The sequence below is a fragment of the Vidua macroura genome, chromosome 14 (genome assembly GCF_024509145.1).
Source record: "Vidua macroura isolate BioBank_ID:100142 chromosome 14, ASM2450914v1, whole genome shotgun sequence".
NCBI classification, from domain to species: Eukaryota; Metazoa; Chordata; class Aves; order Passeriformes; family Viduidae; genus Vidua; species Vidua macroura.
In genome coordinates, this window is record NC_071584.1 from 11,487,745 (window position 1) to 11,507,426 (window position 19,682).

General features: G+C 38.1%; 1 protein-coding gene across 10 annotated transcripts; it reads right to left on the minus strand.

The window, feature by feature from the left end:
* Positions 1 to 565: 565 nt before the first annotated feature.
* XIAP (X-linked inhibitor of apoptosis) lies at positions 566 to 17,992 on the minus strand. 10 transcript variants are annotated; one of them, XM_053990631.1, is made up of 9 exons: positions 17,201 to 17,270; positions 15,107 to 15,230; positions 9,071 to 9,451; positions 8,549 to 8,851; positions 6,917 to 7,016; positions 5,782 to 5,860; positions 5,155 to 5,188; positions 3,727 to 3,951; positions 566 to 2,311 (listed from the first exon to the last, which is right to left on the minus strand). In XM_053990631.1, exons 3-9 carry the CDS (start codon positions 9,417 to 9,419, stop codon positions 2,118 to 2,120), a joined length of 1,284 nt encoding a protein of 427 aa, XP_053846606.1. In that variant the 5' UTR covers positions 9,420 to 9,451; positions 15,107 to 15,230; positions 17,201 to 17,270; the 3' UTR covers positions 566 to 2,117. The 10 variants fall into 10 exon arrangements, with proteins under 10 accessions (XP_053846606.1, XP_053846604.1, XP_053846599.1 ...); XM_053990629.1 differs by having other exon boundaries at positions 8,549 to 9,451; positions 15,110 to 15,230; XM_053990624.1 differs by having other exon boundaries at positions 8,549 to 9,451.
* Between the last annotated feature and the right edge of the window lie 1,690 nt (positions 17,993 to 19,682).

Sequence of the window (19,682 nt, forward strand, 5' to 3'; positions counted from 1 at the left end):
GGTTCTGTGTGTGACCTACTTCCCAGCTTTTCTCAGACAATTTACATACTACATTTACACCCCAAGTCACCTCCTTGCTGAGATTTGGGTTTGTAACAGTTTAAGCTAAATTTGGTCCCCCTCTTTCGCAGACAGGACTTTGAGCCGCTTGCCAGGCTCTGCAGCCTGTGAGTTGGATCCAGCTGATCCAGCCTCTCTCACATGACTCAGGTCAAGCTTAGGTAACCAACCATCTGCTTCAGCAAGTCAGCACCACGCGGAGTGCAGCCTTAACTAAACAAGCTATTTCTGGCGAGATACACCAGCTCAAGGCCAACAACCCCCTTCAATTTCCCTTGACATGGGCAGAAAACCCTCCCTGCAAGGAGCAATGGGAGCTAGAACAAGGCTGTCAGGACTGCCAGGCATTATCTGTCCCGAAAAACCCCTGTATGCATGAATTATCTGAAATGTTAAACTCCTCACAAAGGCACAGAAAGGCAAAATGAAACAGAATTCTTTTGAATTTCTAGTCATCATCTATTCCCAAGACCAAATTCAACCATAAAAAATAGCAAAACTAATGTTAGATTTATAATTAACAAACTTTAATCTATACAAACAATAGATTTTATTTTCTCTCCAATTAAAATATATTCATAATCCTTAATAACACTCAGGTTAAATTAATAAATTTAATTACAAAACAAAAAGCAACAGAAAGCAGCCTTCTCATTTTTTTTTACTGTGAGAATCAAATACACTGATCAAGAAACATCTGGGTTGCACTTTATTTTAAATATTCATACCATTACACAGCACAGATTTAAAAAAATAGAAAAGGTAGATAATACATTTCTGTGTATTCAAAACTTTAATAACATTAAAAACTATGTTCTATATATTCTATATTCTAAACTTTAGTGTGTAGAACTCAAAAATATATACACAGAACATATCAGTAGTGCCACAAAATAAGGAAGTGACATAATCAAGCAGTGATCATAAAACAGCTGTACTTAAATACAAAGCTGTGATACTTTCAAAATAAGAAATGGGGGATCAGTCCAGCTAAAAATAGTTTAAATATTTTAAGGTGACTCTCATTACAATAGTTCTTAACTTTTAAATTTAAATACTGCAAACTGACATGAACAAAAATGAAAGATTTCTAACATTGCTAGTGAAATAAAAAAAGCATTTTCTAGGAGATAAAGTTTAATCTTCTCCTCTGAAAATATAAGTTATGAAGCAGTGCAAAGTATTAGCAGATAAATCAGTTAGGATGATGCTGTGTTACAAAAAAAGAACAAACAAGAAAATTGTCAAAATGAACATCTTTTTGTGTAAGGGCCAAATTTAAAATGAGCCTCCTCTCACGAAGGGCACAGGGTACATAAAATTTCCTTAATTTCTCAAGTTCCCTTTTAATCAGTAAAATGAATGTACATTTTATATAAAGATGGATCTTCGTGAAAAACAGATGTCTAAAACCAGTCTACTGAAGACTATTTATACATCTGAACCAGAAAAATAATAGATAGGGAGACAGGAATTAAATTAAAACAGACAAAGCTACGAAGTAGCAGAAGTAACCATAAGGTTACAGCAGCAGGTTTATGTGTATTGTCTGAATGATGTCACAACCAAAGTTACAGAAAAAAAGAGACTATTTTCTAGCCTACATAATATTTTTAAAAATCTAAAATATCAGGTACAATATACATGTTTACAATTATATTTTTAATTAATTTGTTTACAAATTTTATATAAGAACAGGCTCTTTGTACAACTCTATTTGCACAAACATCAGTCATACAGAGTCCTACCAAAGTGAAGCAAAGGAATGATCACATAAATAAAGGTTTACATTACTTGGGCTTTCCCGTATCAGGTCAATGAACTGAAGCTACAAAATATACATCTTTGCCTTTCATACATATTGATTTTTACATACAAAAAATTCACTTAAGGAAAATAATTTGTAAAGTGTTAAAATGTGTAGAGTTTGACAGCAGAAAAATCTAAGTTCTGCCATATGGTTACATTCTGGAATTAACTACATTTTTTACATTATGTTACACATTTTTAAAGTAATAAAACAGGAAACATTTGCATCCATAGTGCTGTGTATTTCACTAATACATAAAAATTTCCTGTATTTTCATAATATCTGAACGACATAGAGGGCATTCATTAAGTAATTGAGCACATTCCTTACAGGCAACTAGGTGACCACAGGGAATGAAGACAACTGACACGTCCTTAGCCATACAGATTTTACAGAGCTTTTCTTCCTGCAAACGTCTTAATTTCTCTTCAGTACTGAGGTCTAAGGAAAATAGACACATAAAAAGAAGTTAACATACTTACTACCATTGAATCTCATATTTTTTTTCTCTTTACACACAAGGACCAGGTTTTCTTCATATGATTTAAAGGTCACACCCTTAAAAAAATCTAAGAATTAGAAGAGAGGAATCCTAGCTGCAGCATGGAATCCTTTTTTTATTTCCCCTTCTATCCCATTACATCTCCCAGGCCAATGCAAGCAGGGAGTGCATCTATCTGTATTTGTAAGAGCTTGAAATACCTATAGAATTTAAGGATATGCATATTTCAATCAGGAACCATTCTTTCCACAGACCTCTCACTGACAAAATTTCCCCAAAATTTGAGCAGAAGGTGAAAGAAAGGCTCGTTGTTACTGGTTAAGTAATTTGGATTTTATTTCTTTTTCTGAGTTTTCCCAATGAGAAAATGAGGATGAGACTTCCTTCCCTGCCCCCATTTTCAAAATGCCCATACTTCAAAAAGCTTAAAATCTGTAACACAGAAAGAGTCAGTTTGGCACTGTACATGAGTTCTTTATTATTCCAATATGCCCCATTTGAAAATAACAAAATTCAGACGCCTTCCCCTGCCACTTGGGGGAAGCTCTGCACAGCCAACCACCAAAATAAGGTCCAGCTGCACTGCAAGTTCTTCTTCCCCCACAATGTCCTATTAAAAATCTTATTAAAATGAGTAGGTTGGTAAGATCTCAGCTTATCATGCCAACCAGATGGTCTTTGCCCTCCCTATAAATTCAGCCATATGCTTGTCTTAGATTACAAGTCTCCTGATTTAGAGCTCCTGGGTTTGGTCTAGTTGCAGAGTGCACCACAAAGGCTTTTTGAGCATGACTTGCATGTCCCAGCAAAGCTGGAATATAAATGACTGAATAGAAACACCATTTAGATGCACACTTGCTCTTATTGGCCAAGAACAAAAATACTTCTACCCCAAGCAAAATTATGTACTGTAAAATAAAAGGCCCCCCCCCCACTGTATGACAGTGTGTCCCTGGGTCTATTTCATTTTGCAACATCAATAGTTCATCTTATAACTATATTCTTGCAGTTACTCTTGCTTTTATTTTTAAATATAATTGTCACAACAATTTTGGCTTTTTTTGTTAGCACGTAAAACCTTTCCCAGAAGCACAGTAGACTGACACCTCTGAGATACCAATACTATTTATTTTAGAGATGATATTTATAAATGCTGCTACACTCAAATATTTTAACACCCTGTTTGTTCAGGGGTGTTCACCCTGTTTTTCTGAATGTCCCAAATCAAATGTCTTTAATTTTAATTTACAATACTGTAAATTTACCATAGGTAAGACTGGGATCAGAGGGTAGAATAAACAGATAACATTAAAAAATATTTCAAAGACTAAAGAACTGATATGAAAGTACACACAGAGGTTTTGTAACTGAATAAGCTCATCTTGCTCAACTGGGATTTCATTTGGTTCTTCTTCCCTTGTATTTTCTTTATGAGCACTTAAGTCTGCTACCAGATCCTCAACAGATGTGTGACTTTCTCCAGTCATCTGCAATCTCTTTTCCATGGTGTTCCTAATCTCAGACAAACTGAAACCCATGGCTATGGCACTTTGTACCAAAGGATTCTGTAAGAGATCATCTAAAACAAGAAATTAAAAACAAAACAAAAACACTTTAAGAAGGATGAATCTGATTATCTGACAGTATTGACTACAGTACTCTAAGACACATATTTGCAAAAAATATGTAATCAAAGGAGTCGTATGACTGCAGATTTGAGGGTTTTTTCTGTCTTACCTTTCCCAGTTTCCTCTCACCTATTTATATTATAGAAATCCTCCTAGATTTGCTGTTCAAATCAACTACAAATTAAATAACCTGTTTCATATAACTACCATCACAAATTTTGTAGCTGAATGTTAAATGACATTCATTCAAAAAGTCACAATGGATAAGTAACATTACATCAATTTTAATTCAGTTCAGAGAAGGAAAAAAACTCATACATGTGCTGAGAGAAACCAATAAATAATTTGAATTTATAAAACCAAAACACAGCACCACCAACAAGCAAGCAAGTCTATCCATGGTAAGACACAACACTACTTGGGGAAACCATTATTCAGTTTGTTGGACCATCCCCTTCCTTTTACTTATCAACCTTGTTCAAACAGCAAAATTTCTAAATTTTTAAAAACAAAAACTTTTTTTTTAAAGGTTCTTTTATTTTCACTCTCATAAATGAGCAGTATGGGAGAGATCTAAGCAGGTTTTCTATAGCCACTCTTACTATCAATAGCTCCCATTCCCTGGGATGAAGCTGCTTGACTGGCCCTCCTACTACCCCTTTGACTGTTTTGTCTTTTTATTGCTTGGTATTTGTGAAAAGCATTGCAGGAATGTGTAATACTGGAAGACATAATAAACTACTTCAGCTTGCTCAGTGCTTGCCATTGGACAGACTAACTCCTCCTGCCCCATGAAGAAGGGCTGTTTCTGTTCAGTATTCTTTAACATTCATCCCATAGCACTACTAATTCAATACTTGATGCACACTCACTAGCTATAAAACTCAGTCCTGTACAAACGTCTTCCATGGTTCACAATCTTTACTTTACAATATTTACCAAATTATAATTATATTTCCTCTAAGAGAAATAAAATACACTCTTCAGTTCTTTGGAAGCAATGAAGTAATGGAAGAATATAATCCAACAAATTGCCTGTCGTGCTTTATTTTAAAATGTAGTAGGGTTATTTTTAAAATTAACCATTCCTGTCACTATACATTCCAATATGGATATTGCAAAATGGGAGGAGGCTGCTTGTTTTAAACAGATACCTTTAGGAAGTATTGTCCCTTCAACAGCTTCTGTCTAAAAATAAAATATAAAGAAACAAAATTACAATTCTGGAGAAAGTAGAAGGAAATGCATACAGTTACAAAATAATAAAAAAAAAATTGATCTCAAGTTATTTTAGTGACTAAAACTATTTAATCTGCTCTGAACAAAATGATCAGTATTTTGTTATAATTTTAACCTATCTCTGCAATAACCATATGTACATGATTCTTAGTCTACAAAAGCATTTGAAAACATTATTAGTTTTACATTTTAGTGACTACACACAAGTTTAACAATGTTCTACCAAAATGAAAAGAAAACATATCTGCTATTATTTGTCATCAACCTTAGGTTCCCAAGCTATAACAAATGGCACCTGTTCAGTATCCAATATACAACGTTCAAGAGGTGCCCCAGCTGTGATCCATAACCCAGGCTATGGAGAACAGGGAGATGGGTACACTCTGACAGAACCAAAACATACTGCAATTCTTTCACTTTCTGCCAATGAAAGTAGCAGCAGGTGGATTAAATGATAGGCATGTAATTAAAAGGTAACTTCATACAAAAATTATGTTGATTTTTGCTATTTTAACAAAATTATTAATAAGCAAGAAACTTACGGTTGAATCCCTACATCCATCTTTTAAGTGAACATTATTTATAAATTCTATCCCCTTTTCATTGCTCACAAATCTGCACCTGAAAATAAGAATATTTTGATTTAATAGAATTGCATTAGCAGCAAAAATTTTTTACATAACTATGGAAGCTTTGATTAATTGCCTACATCATACAGATTGCCTGCTTTTAAAATCTCTAAATGTTTAGTCAACATCTGTGATGTCGCTGTAATATTTCTAAGAACATCTTAAACACTTAAGCAGTATTTATCTTTCTGACATTTTTGGTGAAAAACAAAGCTTAAGAGCTGTTGGCCATGACAGCTTATGACACAGAATTCTAAAAGTAAAGGCTCACTCAAATGAAAAACAAACATGTTAAAATGCTGGTTCTTACAGTCTTTCACAATCAAAGCAAACAGTCACTGGTGAAACAGGTGCTTTCCATGCTTGCTTTCATTATTTTCCAGCCATTCTTAACCACTGGGCAGAGCTCTTCCCTACCAGAAGATTTAGGGAATGCCATAACTCCTTGACAAGAGTTCTCCAGCTCCAGCAGTTACTTCACCTTCAGGAACAGACAGCTGCTGTGAGGCTGACACACTGCCACTGAGGCTGACATGCAGAACTTCAAAACAGATTTCAGACAACATTGGCAAGTTTCTAAAAACTACTTCTGATACTAGGTACTACTGTCTGGAATCCTTAATTCTTTCAAATTAGAGAGAACTATGTTTTATATTCCGTGCCACTAACCCACTTCTTCAGGTTTGTTTGCTCTGTGGCAGCTGTTTAGTAATTTTGTATCTTGATATAAGTTACAAACTTTTACATATTCCAAGTTATTAAAACAACCATTACAATGTAGCATTTGGAAAACGATAAAAACCCTCAGATACATATTGACAAAACTACACAATTTTTCTTACTGGGAAAGCAAGCATCATTTAAATCCAGACATGGACATCTTCCCTTTAATAACGCTATAAATAAGACAAAATTGTTTGCATGAATATAAACAGTGTTAAGCCATAATCAACTTTCTCAAGCCTTTTTTAGTATGCTGTCATTAAAATGCAATATACTGTAAATAAGACTCAGACACACACCAAGAAAGCACTAAGGGATACCTTACCCAGGAAACCATTTGGCATGTTGATCCCAAGGGTCTTCATTTTCCTTCCATTCTTGCAATCCTCCACCACAGTGGAAACACACAACGTGATCACCATTACCTGAGGAAACCACACAAGAATAAAGTTGCAAACTTTGTGCAGGCATAATACCAAGTTTTCAACTAAAATGTTACATTAAGAAATATTTCTTTTACTGATTTACAATTTCAATTGAAAATAACTCCATTTTAACAGAGGACAACACACATGATTTGAAACAAATGTTCACGGGAGAACTGAGCTTAAAGAAATACAAAATAAGAGAAGCAAGTTTCCTGAATTTTATTTTAGTAAGTAATTATACAGATAAAAAAACAAAAGCTGAAAATAATCTGTTATCATGGAGCTCAATCCAATGATAAACAAGGCCTGAAGATGTCTGGCACAAAGAATAAGAGATGCTTACATGGCTTTGTGGTCCTCCATTTCCCATTAAGATCAACAGGCCCTAACCAGCAATAGCCAAACCAGCTGAGAACTGCATCCTCTCTGTCCTAGCACTGTGCCTACTGTGATCCAAGACTGCCCCAGAAACTGCTTAAATATCGTTTTTATTGGAATGAGAGGAGATATGGATAGTGTTTCCACAGAGAGTTAAATTCTTCTCAGGCCACAGGGAACAGTTTTCACATAAGTCACCTGAAGAGCCCTCAGTCTGATAAGCTGATGCTCAGTTAGTGCAACTCTACCATACAGACCTTTTAGTACTTTTATGAACCCAAGAAGAAATCAATAAAATAGTTCTAGTGGGTACAAATATTGCCCACTTATAATCTATAGGTTACAGGAATATAGCAAAGATTTTATTTATGGCCACAAGTAAAATAAACAGAATCATACTATAAAGTTCTGAGACGTACTAAGAGAGAAGTCAAGTAAGATGAGAGCAAGAAATTATCCCAGATAATCTCCTTTTCCTTGTGACCAAGTAAGAGCAACACTTTGCACTTGTACAATATCCCTCAGTGTGGAATGTCAAAGGGCTTTAATGGTACTGTGCAATTCCATCTAATTGAGAAACCAATGCACAGAGATGGTGTCTTATCCAAATCAAATACTACATGTCTAAGAGTAAAAGCTCTTCCACTGGTACCACTGTCTTCATAAAGTAGGCAGTAGTGGTATTTGCTGGTTTTGGGTGTCCACATGCCATGATAATGCAAACTCATGTTAACTAAGTACAATAGCACACAATCTGTATTGTCTTGTTCACAGGCTTTTGTACAGGCCACAGGCCCATTCCTTACACCTAAGGTCTGGAGGACAGCACTTCATTTCTTAAAAATTATTAACTCAGATAATTGTCATTGGAAAGATGTATTATAAAGGTTTTAACAGGAAAAAAAAAACTTGGTTGTTTTACTGCTAAGAATAAATTTATGATCAAGCCTATGCTTTGCTAGTAAACAGACATGATACAATGTATGCAATTTTACATAAGAACTGTAGAAAGTAGATTACAGAGTAAAGAGATTCTGGCAAACTGTTCCATATAAAATTTTTAAAAATTGGGGTTTTTTTTCCATAACAAGACACTTTCTCATGTACAATTTCTTTGTAAAAGGTATTAGTCATTTCAAGGTCTGGCTTACCTATGCTATAGAACCCAGCTTCTGCAAGTTGCTCTTTGTCAACAGGATATATCCAAGATAAAAATGTTTGTAAACGTTTTCCATATTTTGCCATAGAGGGATTCCTTGGGTGCTGTGCATTGTTCAGACCACTTATGCCAAGCTCAGAAGGAATAGATTCACTTGAAACATTTCCTACATCCCGGCCCAGGACAAAAAAGCATTTGGGAAAATGCCTCTTGTGTTCTGACCAAGCTCTGTCACTGGGTTCCCAGTTCTTCAATTTTCCACCACAACAAAAACATGCCACTTGGTCACCAACACCTGTATAATAAAATCCAGCATTAGCTAATTCCTGTGGTGTCAATTGGCCATTGAAGGGCCAGTTGTGAAAAGACTTTAACCTCGTTTCTTCACTGCACATTGCAGGGTTTTTAGGATACAAACTATCTGACATATCCACAACCTGCCTAGTTCTCAAAAGGTAATCTGCCTCCACATCAGGGTCATCCAGAGCACATGGGAGGGCTGAATTGCTGGTACCATTTTCAGTTCTGTTCTGGTAGTTCTGGGCAACAGGATCCACGTCACTTTCCAGAAAAGCAGATTCATTAATAAACTTGCAGTTGGGGGCAAGCTGTTTGTGTCTCTCAACTGCAGAATCCCCAGGCACCCATCCTTCAATAGTTGTATGGCAACTGAAGCACTTCACTTTGTCACCTTCTCCAGTATAAACAAAGCCAGCTTGTGCTAGAGCCAAGACGGAAACGGGACAGCCCTGTGGAAATCCAGCAAAAGTTCCCCGTCGGTCACACTCCTGCGCCCATTCCTGGGCACCGTCAGTGTCTGCAGAGGCACAAGCTTCCGAGCTCTGTGGGACATTACACGTCATCTCTTCACAGGCAGGGCTCCCCTTTAGATTTCCTAAACAAAGAACATATGTTTTAATTTCCCAGACAGAAGGATAGATCATACCCATATACACCCCTGGAAGCTGGCTAAATTCAACTACCATCCTTTATGTATTAAAATAACTCCTCCTCTTCTCCCCCATTTCACCCTTGCCTGCATTACCTGCCACATAGAGGCAAAGACCAAGGTATTAAAACCAAAATAATAAAAAATTTGTAAAGAAAAGCAGAAAGATCAAGATGTCTTAGAAGCCTGTAAACATTTTCCTGGAGAACACACAGGTTTATAGCTTTAAAAGCATGCTCTATTTCTTAACAATGATTGCAAGAATGAAATCAACAAAATACTTTAATAAAGTTCTGGCCAAAACCCTGCCAAAAGGCTTCTGAACCTGAAATACAAAGTTACTAATTTTAAAATACTGATCTGAGCCAGACCACAGTTGCAAGATTTTAGAGCTCAATTCTCAAACACAACTATATATTATCCTCATATGAAGGCCATGACCTCCATGCTCATTACAGGTGGGCAGCAACTGGTAAAACCGTCATCAAAAAGAAAAAAGCTTTTTTACTTGTCTTATATTGTAAAGACACACCTCGATTTATATTTTAGCAAAATATCTTATGAAATAAACATCAGATATTGCACGGGGGCATTTTACCAAAGTGCTGGGCATTGCTTTTAAGATCAGTGTTTTGGGACTACCCAGCACTAGTGTTCATGTCCAGCATACTGCTTCCACTTTTCCACACCCTGCCTACACCATCTACAAAAATTCCTGTACCTCTGCCATCACCCCAGTTTTTCCTCCCTTCCCTACCTGAAGGAATGTCATTCTTCTTAGCACTTGTCACACATTCCTACCCCTGCCTATATTTTTCCAGGGTGAGTACCAACTATCAGTTCTGCCTCATGTCCCTTCCGTGCCAGAAGGGTGCTAAGAGCAGTCAAACAAGCCCCACCTTTGCTGCTCATGGAACAAAGCAACTTGGCTACAGCAGGTCCTGTGCAAGAAGCACAAATTGACAGAGCCATCACCTTCATCCCAACACGGATGAAGTCAAAGCACAGTAAACATTAATCTCTTGTCCAGACAAGTGCAGTGATACTATTAACTTAAAAAGTCTTGGCTATTGCTGATACACATCTTAAAGTGGTAAATTAGATTATGAGACTGCCCAAATAAACTTCTTAGCACAAAGCAGTAATAGTTTAGTAATTAGCAAAAAGAAAGGCATGTAAGGAAGAACAGAGTATGTACTTAATTGAACAACTGAACAAGTATGTACTTAACTGTACTTCTTCTCCATTTTCTATAAGAATCCTGAAATATATCTATTTCCAGTCTGTATAAGATAGGCCAGCACACAAAAATATAGCTTCCTCAAGACCTGCATTAATATTGATTTTACATTCTCTAATGTCAATGCAATGATTACTTCTATAACATCAGATTTAGCTTCTACAAAACCTTTTTTAGGGTTCAAAAAGGGGAGGGGGAAATTAAAATGCCTATGTATTGCAGGATTGCTGCACCCTCTGCCAAGATGACAAAGATAATTAGGCAATGAGCAGGTGAAGAAAATGTGATGTCAGACACCTGGCATGGGTGCTTCATGTAATCATGCATACAAGACCTCTGAGCACCAGCCTTAATTCCTTCTGTCTGTCAGTTCATGACTAATGTAATAACACTACAAATTATACTGTGGCTTTCTGTTTTAGCTTAGCAAATTCAAAAATAGCATCTGAATAAATTGCATTGACTGACCTACAAATCTGACCTATATGCTTGTTTCGACTTTGAAGGGCAAAGAAACCCAAACCAGTAATTATATTTAGTAATATGAAAGTTGACATAAAACATGTATTTTTATATAAATATATATATATTGAAAACAATTGGTTTTTTATAATGAAATCTTAAAAGCTCTTATGTTTATTGCTCATGTTTATTTCCTTATAAAACCTTGCTTTAAGGCCTCTAGAACTGTTCCTGTAAAGATCTTAAGTGACCTTAAGCATCTATCACTACTACACTGCATCCATGAAAGAATTGGTATTACTCAAAACCAGTTAGCTGCACAGTAATTTTCTTGTCTGCATGCCTGAAAGACTTTCTACAAGAACACACACAAAGCCTACCTCACATCCTTCAAAGATTCCTTCTCACACTGTCCATTAAAAAACCAAAACAAATGTATATGGCTTTTGCTGTATGAATAGCAGTATACCTCTATTTCTATTGCATTTATATAGAAATGAGTTCAGATACAGTGATAAAAAATAGTTCCTGCTTAAATTTTTTACATTTTAATTTTTTGTTTTATGAACATTAGTTTTTTCTACAATGCCATGAACACTTCAAAAATCCTTCTGTTAACATGGTGAATAAAAAAGAAATTATACCCTCTCCATGGTGATAATGAAAATATTTGCCACATTTGGATTCTCTGGAGTCAATCCTCACAATCAAAACAGTATGAAAAGCACATACCAAGACAGCAATAAATACTGACACAGAAGGTACAATCACAGCAGATCAATTCTTTAATATGAACTAGCGTTTTCAAATTATAACAACCACATAATTTAATCATGATCACTTGGAGCAGAAAGGTTCAACTATCATTCTAAAAGCCTCATCTAACTACTGCAATGACAGAAGCAGGGCCAGTCCCTCCCAGGAAGAGGCAAGGTTTAACAATGCTCCAGCCACACCATGAAGCCCTTTCCTTACAACAGCCCCTCAAAACATGGCTGGTTTACATTTCACTACAGTTTTATCCATGAGAAACATCTTTATCAAGCATTGAGGGAAACTCCTTGCATGTGTAAGTACTGTTTTATATACAACATTAGTACTACTTTAAATAAAGTATCACGTTCAATTATTCCTTTTTCAAACAACTGTTAAAAGCAACTACTCAAAGTGTAAAATTACAGCTAGCTTAAGAAGACTGCTTCTGCACATGTTTTTTAGCAGTTGCCTAACTCCAGTTAGTTGGAATAATGATCTAGAACAATATCTGGCATCATAACAGCACTCAGACAGATATTAACTGTTACAGAATAATGGGTGAGGATAAATTTTTGAATAATTTACAGCAAAGAAACATAAATTCACAAAAATCTGCCACCTAAGATGGGCACACAAGACTTTACAATATGTAACAGTAGCCAACATGAGGTCAGAGTATACTTAAAGTATACTGAAATTAATGAAGCCATTTTGCATAGGTTTTAATTAACCACATGTGAATTAAAGGCAGAAGCTCCAGAAATGTTAAAGAACATCTTCACTTATAAAACCCAGATATTTTAACTATTATTGAAGCATTATATATATTTTTATACAGTGAGTAAACACTGTCTATTTTAGCCTGAAAGGCTTCCAGAAGCTAAGCCAAGTTTAATCCTGCTTTTGAACATCTGAAGGCTATTTGCCACAAGACACCACCCTCTTTCAACCTGAATGACCAATTTATATAGCCTACTGATTATGTTTCAGAAGAAAAAGTAGAGACAAAAATATATAGCAAAAATGTTAACTTATTCAAAATGCAAAATTGTACATTGGGGTTCTGCAAAACATGTTTAATTCAGCTTTAAAAATATTAACAGGTATTGATTTTATGCAAAAATACGACATGATCATATTACCTAGATTTGAAAAGTTCAAAGGAAAAGTACAAAACTCACTTTTCCCTTTCAAGTATATTTTACTAGATGTGATTATTTCCATCCTTAACCCCAAACTGGATTGGCACTATAAGGAGTTATTTTTAACTCTTTTACATGACTAGCATGGCAGTAACCTCCAAGTCAGAAATCTACTTGCACAGCCTCATGATCCTGACCAAAGGGTGCTAGTGTTTATTGTTGACTGAATTTTGAAATGTGAGTAGTGCCCCAAGTAAATATCAAACAGAACATACTGTACCAGCTGACACACAGACTATGCATATGTCACTTCCATGAACTTCAGTTTCTGCTTGCTCAGCTGCAATTAGATCAAGGAAGGTGCATGCTGCTAACTAAAAACCTACTTATAAAGATTAAAAGGACCACAAACATGATCTATTTAAACAGTGTTTTCAAATTTCAGCATATTTATATCTAATTATCAATAGCCACTTTTAAAAAAAGTTCTGTTTAGATATTTTTGATTTATTTTAGAAAGAGGGTATGTATCTACAGAATGCCTCCTGATTCAGTGCCAAAGCTTACATAACCCTATCAGCTCAGCTTTATTTGTCTGTTCTTCCAACAGGTCCTATTTAGCCTCACATCAGGGTTTGTCATCACAGGAAGTCAGTCAGTTGCTCAAGGTTATAGCAGGTTATTACATCCTCCTAATTTTTAACTTAACTCACAAAGACTTTCATGCTCTCCCTGTCTTCAAAATGGACATAACCAGGCGAACAGAAACATACCATTTTGAGAACTATTTTCTCCATGAAGAAGTCATATGGGTATGGAATAGAGAAATAAACAAAAAAAAAAAAAAAAAATGGCTTCATGGCTGCTAAGGGCAGAGAAAGAAAATCCTTTTTGAGAATTTCCAAGTTAAATGTCATCAGAACTTTAGCTGTATGTATGAGAAGGAAGGACTAAATACCAGCTTCTATAGGAAAAACTGGCATGCTGTAGCCCAAGTAAGATACTGCTCTTGTGGCTAAGAAACAAAAAAAAACCCCACTGAGTCAACAGGGGTTATTAAAAATAACAGCCAGTAGTAAAAAATGCCTATCAAAATCTGCAGTGCCCTGAGATGCACTATCTTTCCTGATGAGCTGAGCTTCAGCTTTTAGTGCTACCTCCTTCTTTCACAAATAATTTAAACTTCTAGTTGAAGAAAAATATGGAAAAAGAGGGCGTTTTTCATCAGGAAGATATTATGATAAGAAACTTCAGCTACAGCAACATGAGTCATGCCACAGCAAAACTGCTGAATCTTCTGTACTCAGGCAAAGCTGGAAAAGCACCGGACCGGCACCTCCTGCCTGAGGCACTGGCGAGGGCGTTCCCGGCTCGCAGTCACTCAGCCGCAGGCTGAGCGAGAACAGCAGCCCGGTACCTTCTGCGTCCCGGCAGGAATGCTTCGCTGTTAAAGAATGGGAACAATCTGCATATACACATACATATAGATCCATATAGAAACTGTGTGTACTTATACACACACATCCCTCATCATCTTGTAAACTTGGAAATTTCTCTTGGATTATCCTTTATATTTTAGTTTTAGCTTTGTCAGAAAATGGGGATGACTTGGGAACTAATTCTAATATTTTACAAAAAAAAAAAAAAAGAAAGTTGCTCCTGTTGAGAATACTCTGCTTGCCTTTTAAGTTAATAAGAAACTCTCCAAATCGTTGAAGGAGAAGGACAATGCAAGACATGTGCAGCTTCATTTTACATGACAGGAGCGACAATCAATTCAAGCCTTGCACCATGCCTTCTTCATCTTAACAGCCTTTCAGTCTTCACACATAGCTGTATTTTTCATGTTTAAAAATCTTGTGGTTTCTTGAGCCTGCCTTTAAATCATCATGTTCAGAATATTTTGGATTAGAACTCCGTAAAAAAGACCCCATGCTATGAAAAATAAAAAGCAGCAAAGGACTGTACCCTGTTAAACAAAACAATACAAAAGGTACTTACAACAGTTTTCCCTAAGGAATTAGTATCCAATCAGACCAAGCATAGCAATGGATTAATCAAAGCAGATACTGATTTCATTGCTGTTTTCCACCAATCTTTAGAACAAATTCCAATATTTACATTCCTGTTGGTAGGGAAAAAAAATAAAAAAAAAAAAAGAGGTTAGAAACCTCTTTTACATAACCTTCAGCATTGTTTATGAAGCCACAACTTCAAAGCTATGACCAAAAAAAACCATTTAAAAATTCTCTCCCTTGGCTAAGAAATCCAAATTAAAATATAATCTAAAGCTGAAAGAGTCTGAGGTCAGGGAAACTCTGAAATGTAGACAGATGTTTTACTAAAACTAGTAAGGGACATAAATTGGGCATACTCCTTAACATCCAAAGACAACAAAACAAAATCCTGGAATTAAAAACTAGGGGGCAGCAAAAAGGAGAAAGAATGCAAAGCAGACAATTAATCCATGATCCAGACTTCTCTCTCCTAGGAAATTCCATATCTGATTATACACTGGATTTCTGGAACTCTTCATCTCCCTGCAGCTGTACCACCCACCTTGGGAGGACAGTAACAGAGAGAAGTCCTATCACAGGTACACACAGCTTGAAATGAAATCCATTTTCATACTTCTAAAATTGAGATATGAACACATATTTCCTTACTTTTCTGGTAACAAATGCAAGTCTGTTTTGTATCAGTGGGAGCAGTCAAAAAAACCCACAACCAGCCATCCTCATCAGCATTCTTTCACTTTTGCTGCTGACTGCAAAGGACAAGGTCAGAGGAGATGCAGAACAATCATTAACTTATTCCTTTGCCCTTCTTGGCCGGTGCTGTAGGTGCCAAGCTTTTCACAACAGGAAGTAGTTGGGATTCTTTAAGGACCTCAAAGAAAACTGCAAACCAGTCAAGTAGATAGCAAAAGGAAGCAGTTAAGAAAATTAAAAAGATCCAAATAAAAGGTTAACCAGCCAATCCATCACACATAACCTTGCTTTCTTAGAGACAATACTTCACTGTTGTCTTCTCTGTTACGTGGTGATTTACTTCAGGATAAAGTAGTTAAATAAATCTGTATCCTACTGCTCTTTGTCCAGGCATTAGATCAAAAAAAAGGTATTTGGCAAAAAGGTAAAAGAGGGTTTTTTCATGCAGTTGGTTGCTTTTCCTTCAAAATTGGTCTACTGTAAGATCTTGTAGTTTCTATATATTCATTTAGGAAACTAAATTCTCCCTGTTAGCTACACGAAGTATTTGCATTAAAATTGCAATTTAAGACTGTAGCAGTAAAGTGATAATGAAAGTAGTGCTGCAAATACAGATTAAAAACAGTGCAAAAATGACCCAAATCAAAATGCATACTTACACCCATTTACAGGGCTTTCAGCAGTAAGACAGATGCATCAGACAAGTAGTACAGAAGCAGAAATACACTTACTGTTAGAGAGAAATATATAAACATACGATCATAGACATTGTGCAAAAGAGAAGTGCTTCAACTTAAATTACCACTGAAAAAATTACTTTGAGTGAACTTGTCCCTATAGAATTCTTAATAACTGTTGTAATCGAACAAAACTGCATTTCTATTAACAAGAAACAGTTCTAAACAGTGATGGGCCTAATAAAAAATAAAATAATAAAAGAGTGGGCAAGGAGAGATAATATTCAAATACGTCAAAAGAACCACAGAGACCACAGAAGCGCTTATTAGCATAGAAAATTTTTCACCCACTTTCGCAAAGAGCAGCATGGAGGGTTCGAGCCGGGGCACGGCTCGGGACAGGCTCCGCGCTCCGCCGGGGCAGCCCCGGCCCGGCCCGGCCCGGCCGCTCCCGCAGGCGGCGGCGCGCCCGTCCCCATGGCAACGCCTCAGCGGCCGGGGGCAGCGGCGGCCGCAGCGGCCCTCGGCATGGCCGGCACCGCCGCGGGGGCGGGGGCAGAGCCGAGGGACCGAGCCCCGCGCCGCACGCGGAGAGCCCCGCCGAGCCGCGCGGAGCAGCCAGAGCCCCCGGCGCGGGCAGCCGGGGAGCCCGGCCCGCCTCCGAGACCTGCCACCGCCCCGGTCCCGCCGCTGCCGCGGGCACTCACCGGGCGCATCCCGTCTCGTCCGGTCCTCGGCGCCGGAGCCGCTCTCGGCACCGCTCTCCGAGAAGATGGCGGCTCCCGGCAGGCCCAGCGCCGCCCGGGAACGAGCAGCGCCCCCTGGCGGGGCGGTGGCGGGGCGGTGGGGGCGCGGCGGGCGGGCTCCCGCCGGCGGAGGGCGGCGCGTGGCGGCAGCGGGAGGAAACGCAGAACGGCGCCGCGGCCCCTCAGGAGCGCCCCTCGTGCCCCTCAGCCCCTTCGGTCCCCACTGCCCCCTTCTCATCCCCCTCAGCCCCTTCGGTCCCCACTGCCCCCTTCTCACCCCCCTCAGCCCCTTCGGTCCCCACTGCCCCCCTTCTCATCTCCCCCAGCCCCTTCGGTCCCCACTGCCCCCTTCTTCTCATCCCCCCCAGCCCCTTCGGTCCCCACGGCCCCCCTTCTCATCCCCCTCAGCCCCTTCGGTCCCCACTGCCCCCTTCTCATCCCCCTCAGCCCCTTCGGTCCCCACGGCCCCCCTTCTCATCCCCCTCAGCCCCTTCGGTCCCCACTGCCCCCCTTCTCATCCCCCTCAGCCGCCACACCCTCTCAGTCTCCTCGGCCCTCTGGGCCCCACTCTTCGGCTCCTTCCGTTCCTCCGTCCGTTCGCTGCTTCACTTCCCACCGCTCCCGGCTCCGTGCCTGCCTCGCCTCTCCTCCCTCAGCACCTCCAGCAGCCCCTTCATGTCACACCATCTTCTCCAGACGGTTTCATGTCTGGAAAATGCTCATCCCAACGCTCTCCTTGCTCTCACCTCTTGTCCCCGCAGAATTACAGCTTGTTACGATTTAAATCTGTTAAACCATAATTTTTTTGAGACTTGAATTTTCCAAATCAGACTATTTTCTTTGGTAGCTGTAGCCAAAAATCATCTAATCATTCTCACGGCTAAGACTAAGATGGTCCTGAACATGAAAATACTGCTTTAACCTTTTTCTCTTTTTTAAAATCTCAGGCGACCTCGTTGCTGACCCAGCACATTTAACGTAGCCAGGGTACTTGGTCGTATGTTGGGGATCTGCTTCCTGCTATCCTAGGGACAACTCAGCTACTTGGAATAATGTTCTCAAACTTTTTTGGTTTTCCCCTTGTGCATGTCATCAGTAGCAACTCACTGTTTTCAGATCATTTATCTCCAAAGACTTGTGGCAGATAGTGTGGACAATTTCAGGAGAAGCAATGTAATTATACAATATATTAGAATGATTCCAGGGCTTTTACACTGAAAGCCCTTTTGAATAAGGATTGCTTCTCACTTTGTTGTCCAGCACCTACTGAGACCACAGTTTGATTCAAAGCTTGTAGTTATTACAAGTAACTATAGTATAAGGTAAGTAATGGAATAGTAACAAACTCATTTTGATTGATTAGAAAAAACATATAATGGTTATTCAGTAATCAACAACAATATTCAATAACTTAGGATGCAATTCTACATACCACTTGCTCTTTGTTCAGAAAAGAATGACCTGCAATCTAGAACACAGTATTTAGTGATGCAGCACAGTGGTGATGCTGAGCCTATAAGAAATAAACAGCTCTACTGCAGTACTGAGTCACATCCATCTAAACTTGTTCCACATGAGTCCAAAGCCAAGATTATTTATTTAAGAATCTTTGGCACAATAAGAGGTTTGCACCTTAACATTGCAATGTGAACATGAATATTTAATATCCTAAGTCCTTGTCATACCACATTATTAATACATTCATTAGCAGTGATTTTCACAAAGGCCTTTGCTCTACTGAGGTTTGATATTTGTCCAAATGAAGCACATTGTTTTCAGAGGTCACAAAGTGGTTTAGCAAAGACCCACTTTCAGGTTTTGATGTCTAAATCAAGAACTATGATAAAAATTTAAATCGAAAAGCTCTCACCCCTGCAGGAGCTTGGATTAGATTGCCTCCTGAAAACACTTCCATCAAAAAATATGAGATAAAACAACTGAAAAAGTCAGATCATACCAAAAGTACAGTCTCTTTGAAATTTTCTTTGCACAATCATGTTAAAAATTTCAATCAGTTTCAACCTGTTTGAGTCAGATAAACATAAACTGGACTTAGCACACAGTTCTTTGACACAAACTGTTTAGTCAACAATGGGTCAAGAGTCACTGAGGTTCATACGGGAAACTGTGTTTGTTGACATAATCCCTAAGAAATTAATGTAATTTATTTCCTACTCACCTTATTGACTTCTCAATGGGACTATTAGTACCAAATTAATGAATGGAGTGAGAAAAACCTATGCAGTTCAGAGATGGGATTTCAGAGGTGCAGCAAAGAAGAAAATAAAATACGGAAAAATCACAAAATGGTGACTTAACAAGAAACATTTTCTCATGAATGTGACAATAGAAAATTGAATAACTAATAAGTAACAGATGTCTGAAATCTGCCTTTCCCCTTGAATTATATCCAGTGCTTTCAGTACCATTGGAAGAAGAGATT

Coding starts and splice junctions, on each gene's coding strand:
- XIAP (XM_053990623.1), bottom strand. CDS start 9,500: ATGATCTATCCTTCTGTCTGGGAAATTAAAACATATGTTCTTTGTTTA. Junction 5,189..5,781: donor ATGGATGTAGGGATTCAACC/GTAAGTTTCTTG, acceptor TTTTATTTTTAG/ACAGAAGCTGTTGAAGGGAC. Junction 3,952..5,154: donor AGGGACAATACTTCCTAAAG/GTATCTGTTTAA, acceptor TTCTTGTTTTAG/ATGATCTCTTACAGAATCCT.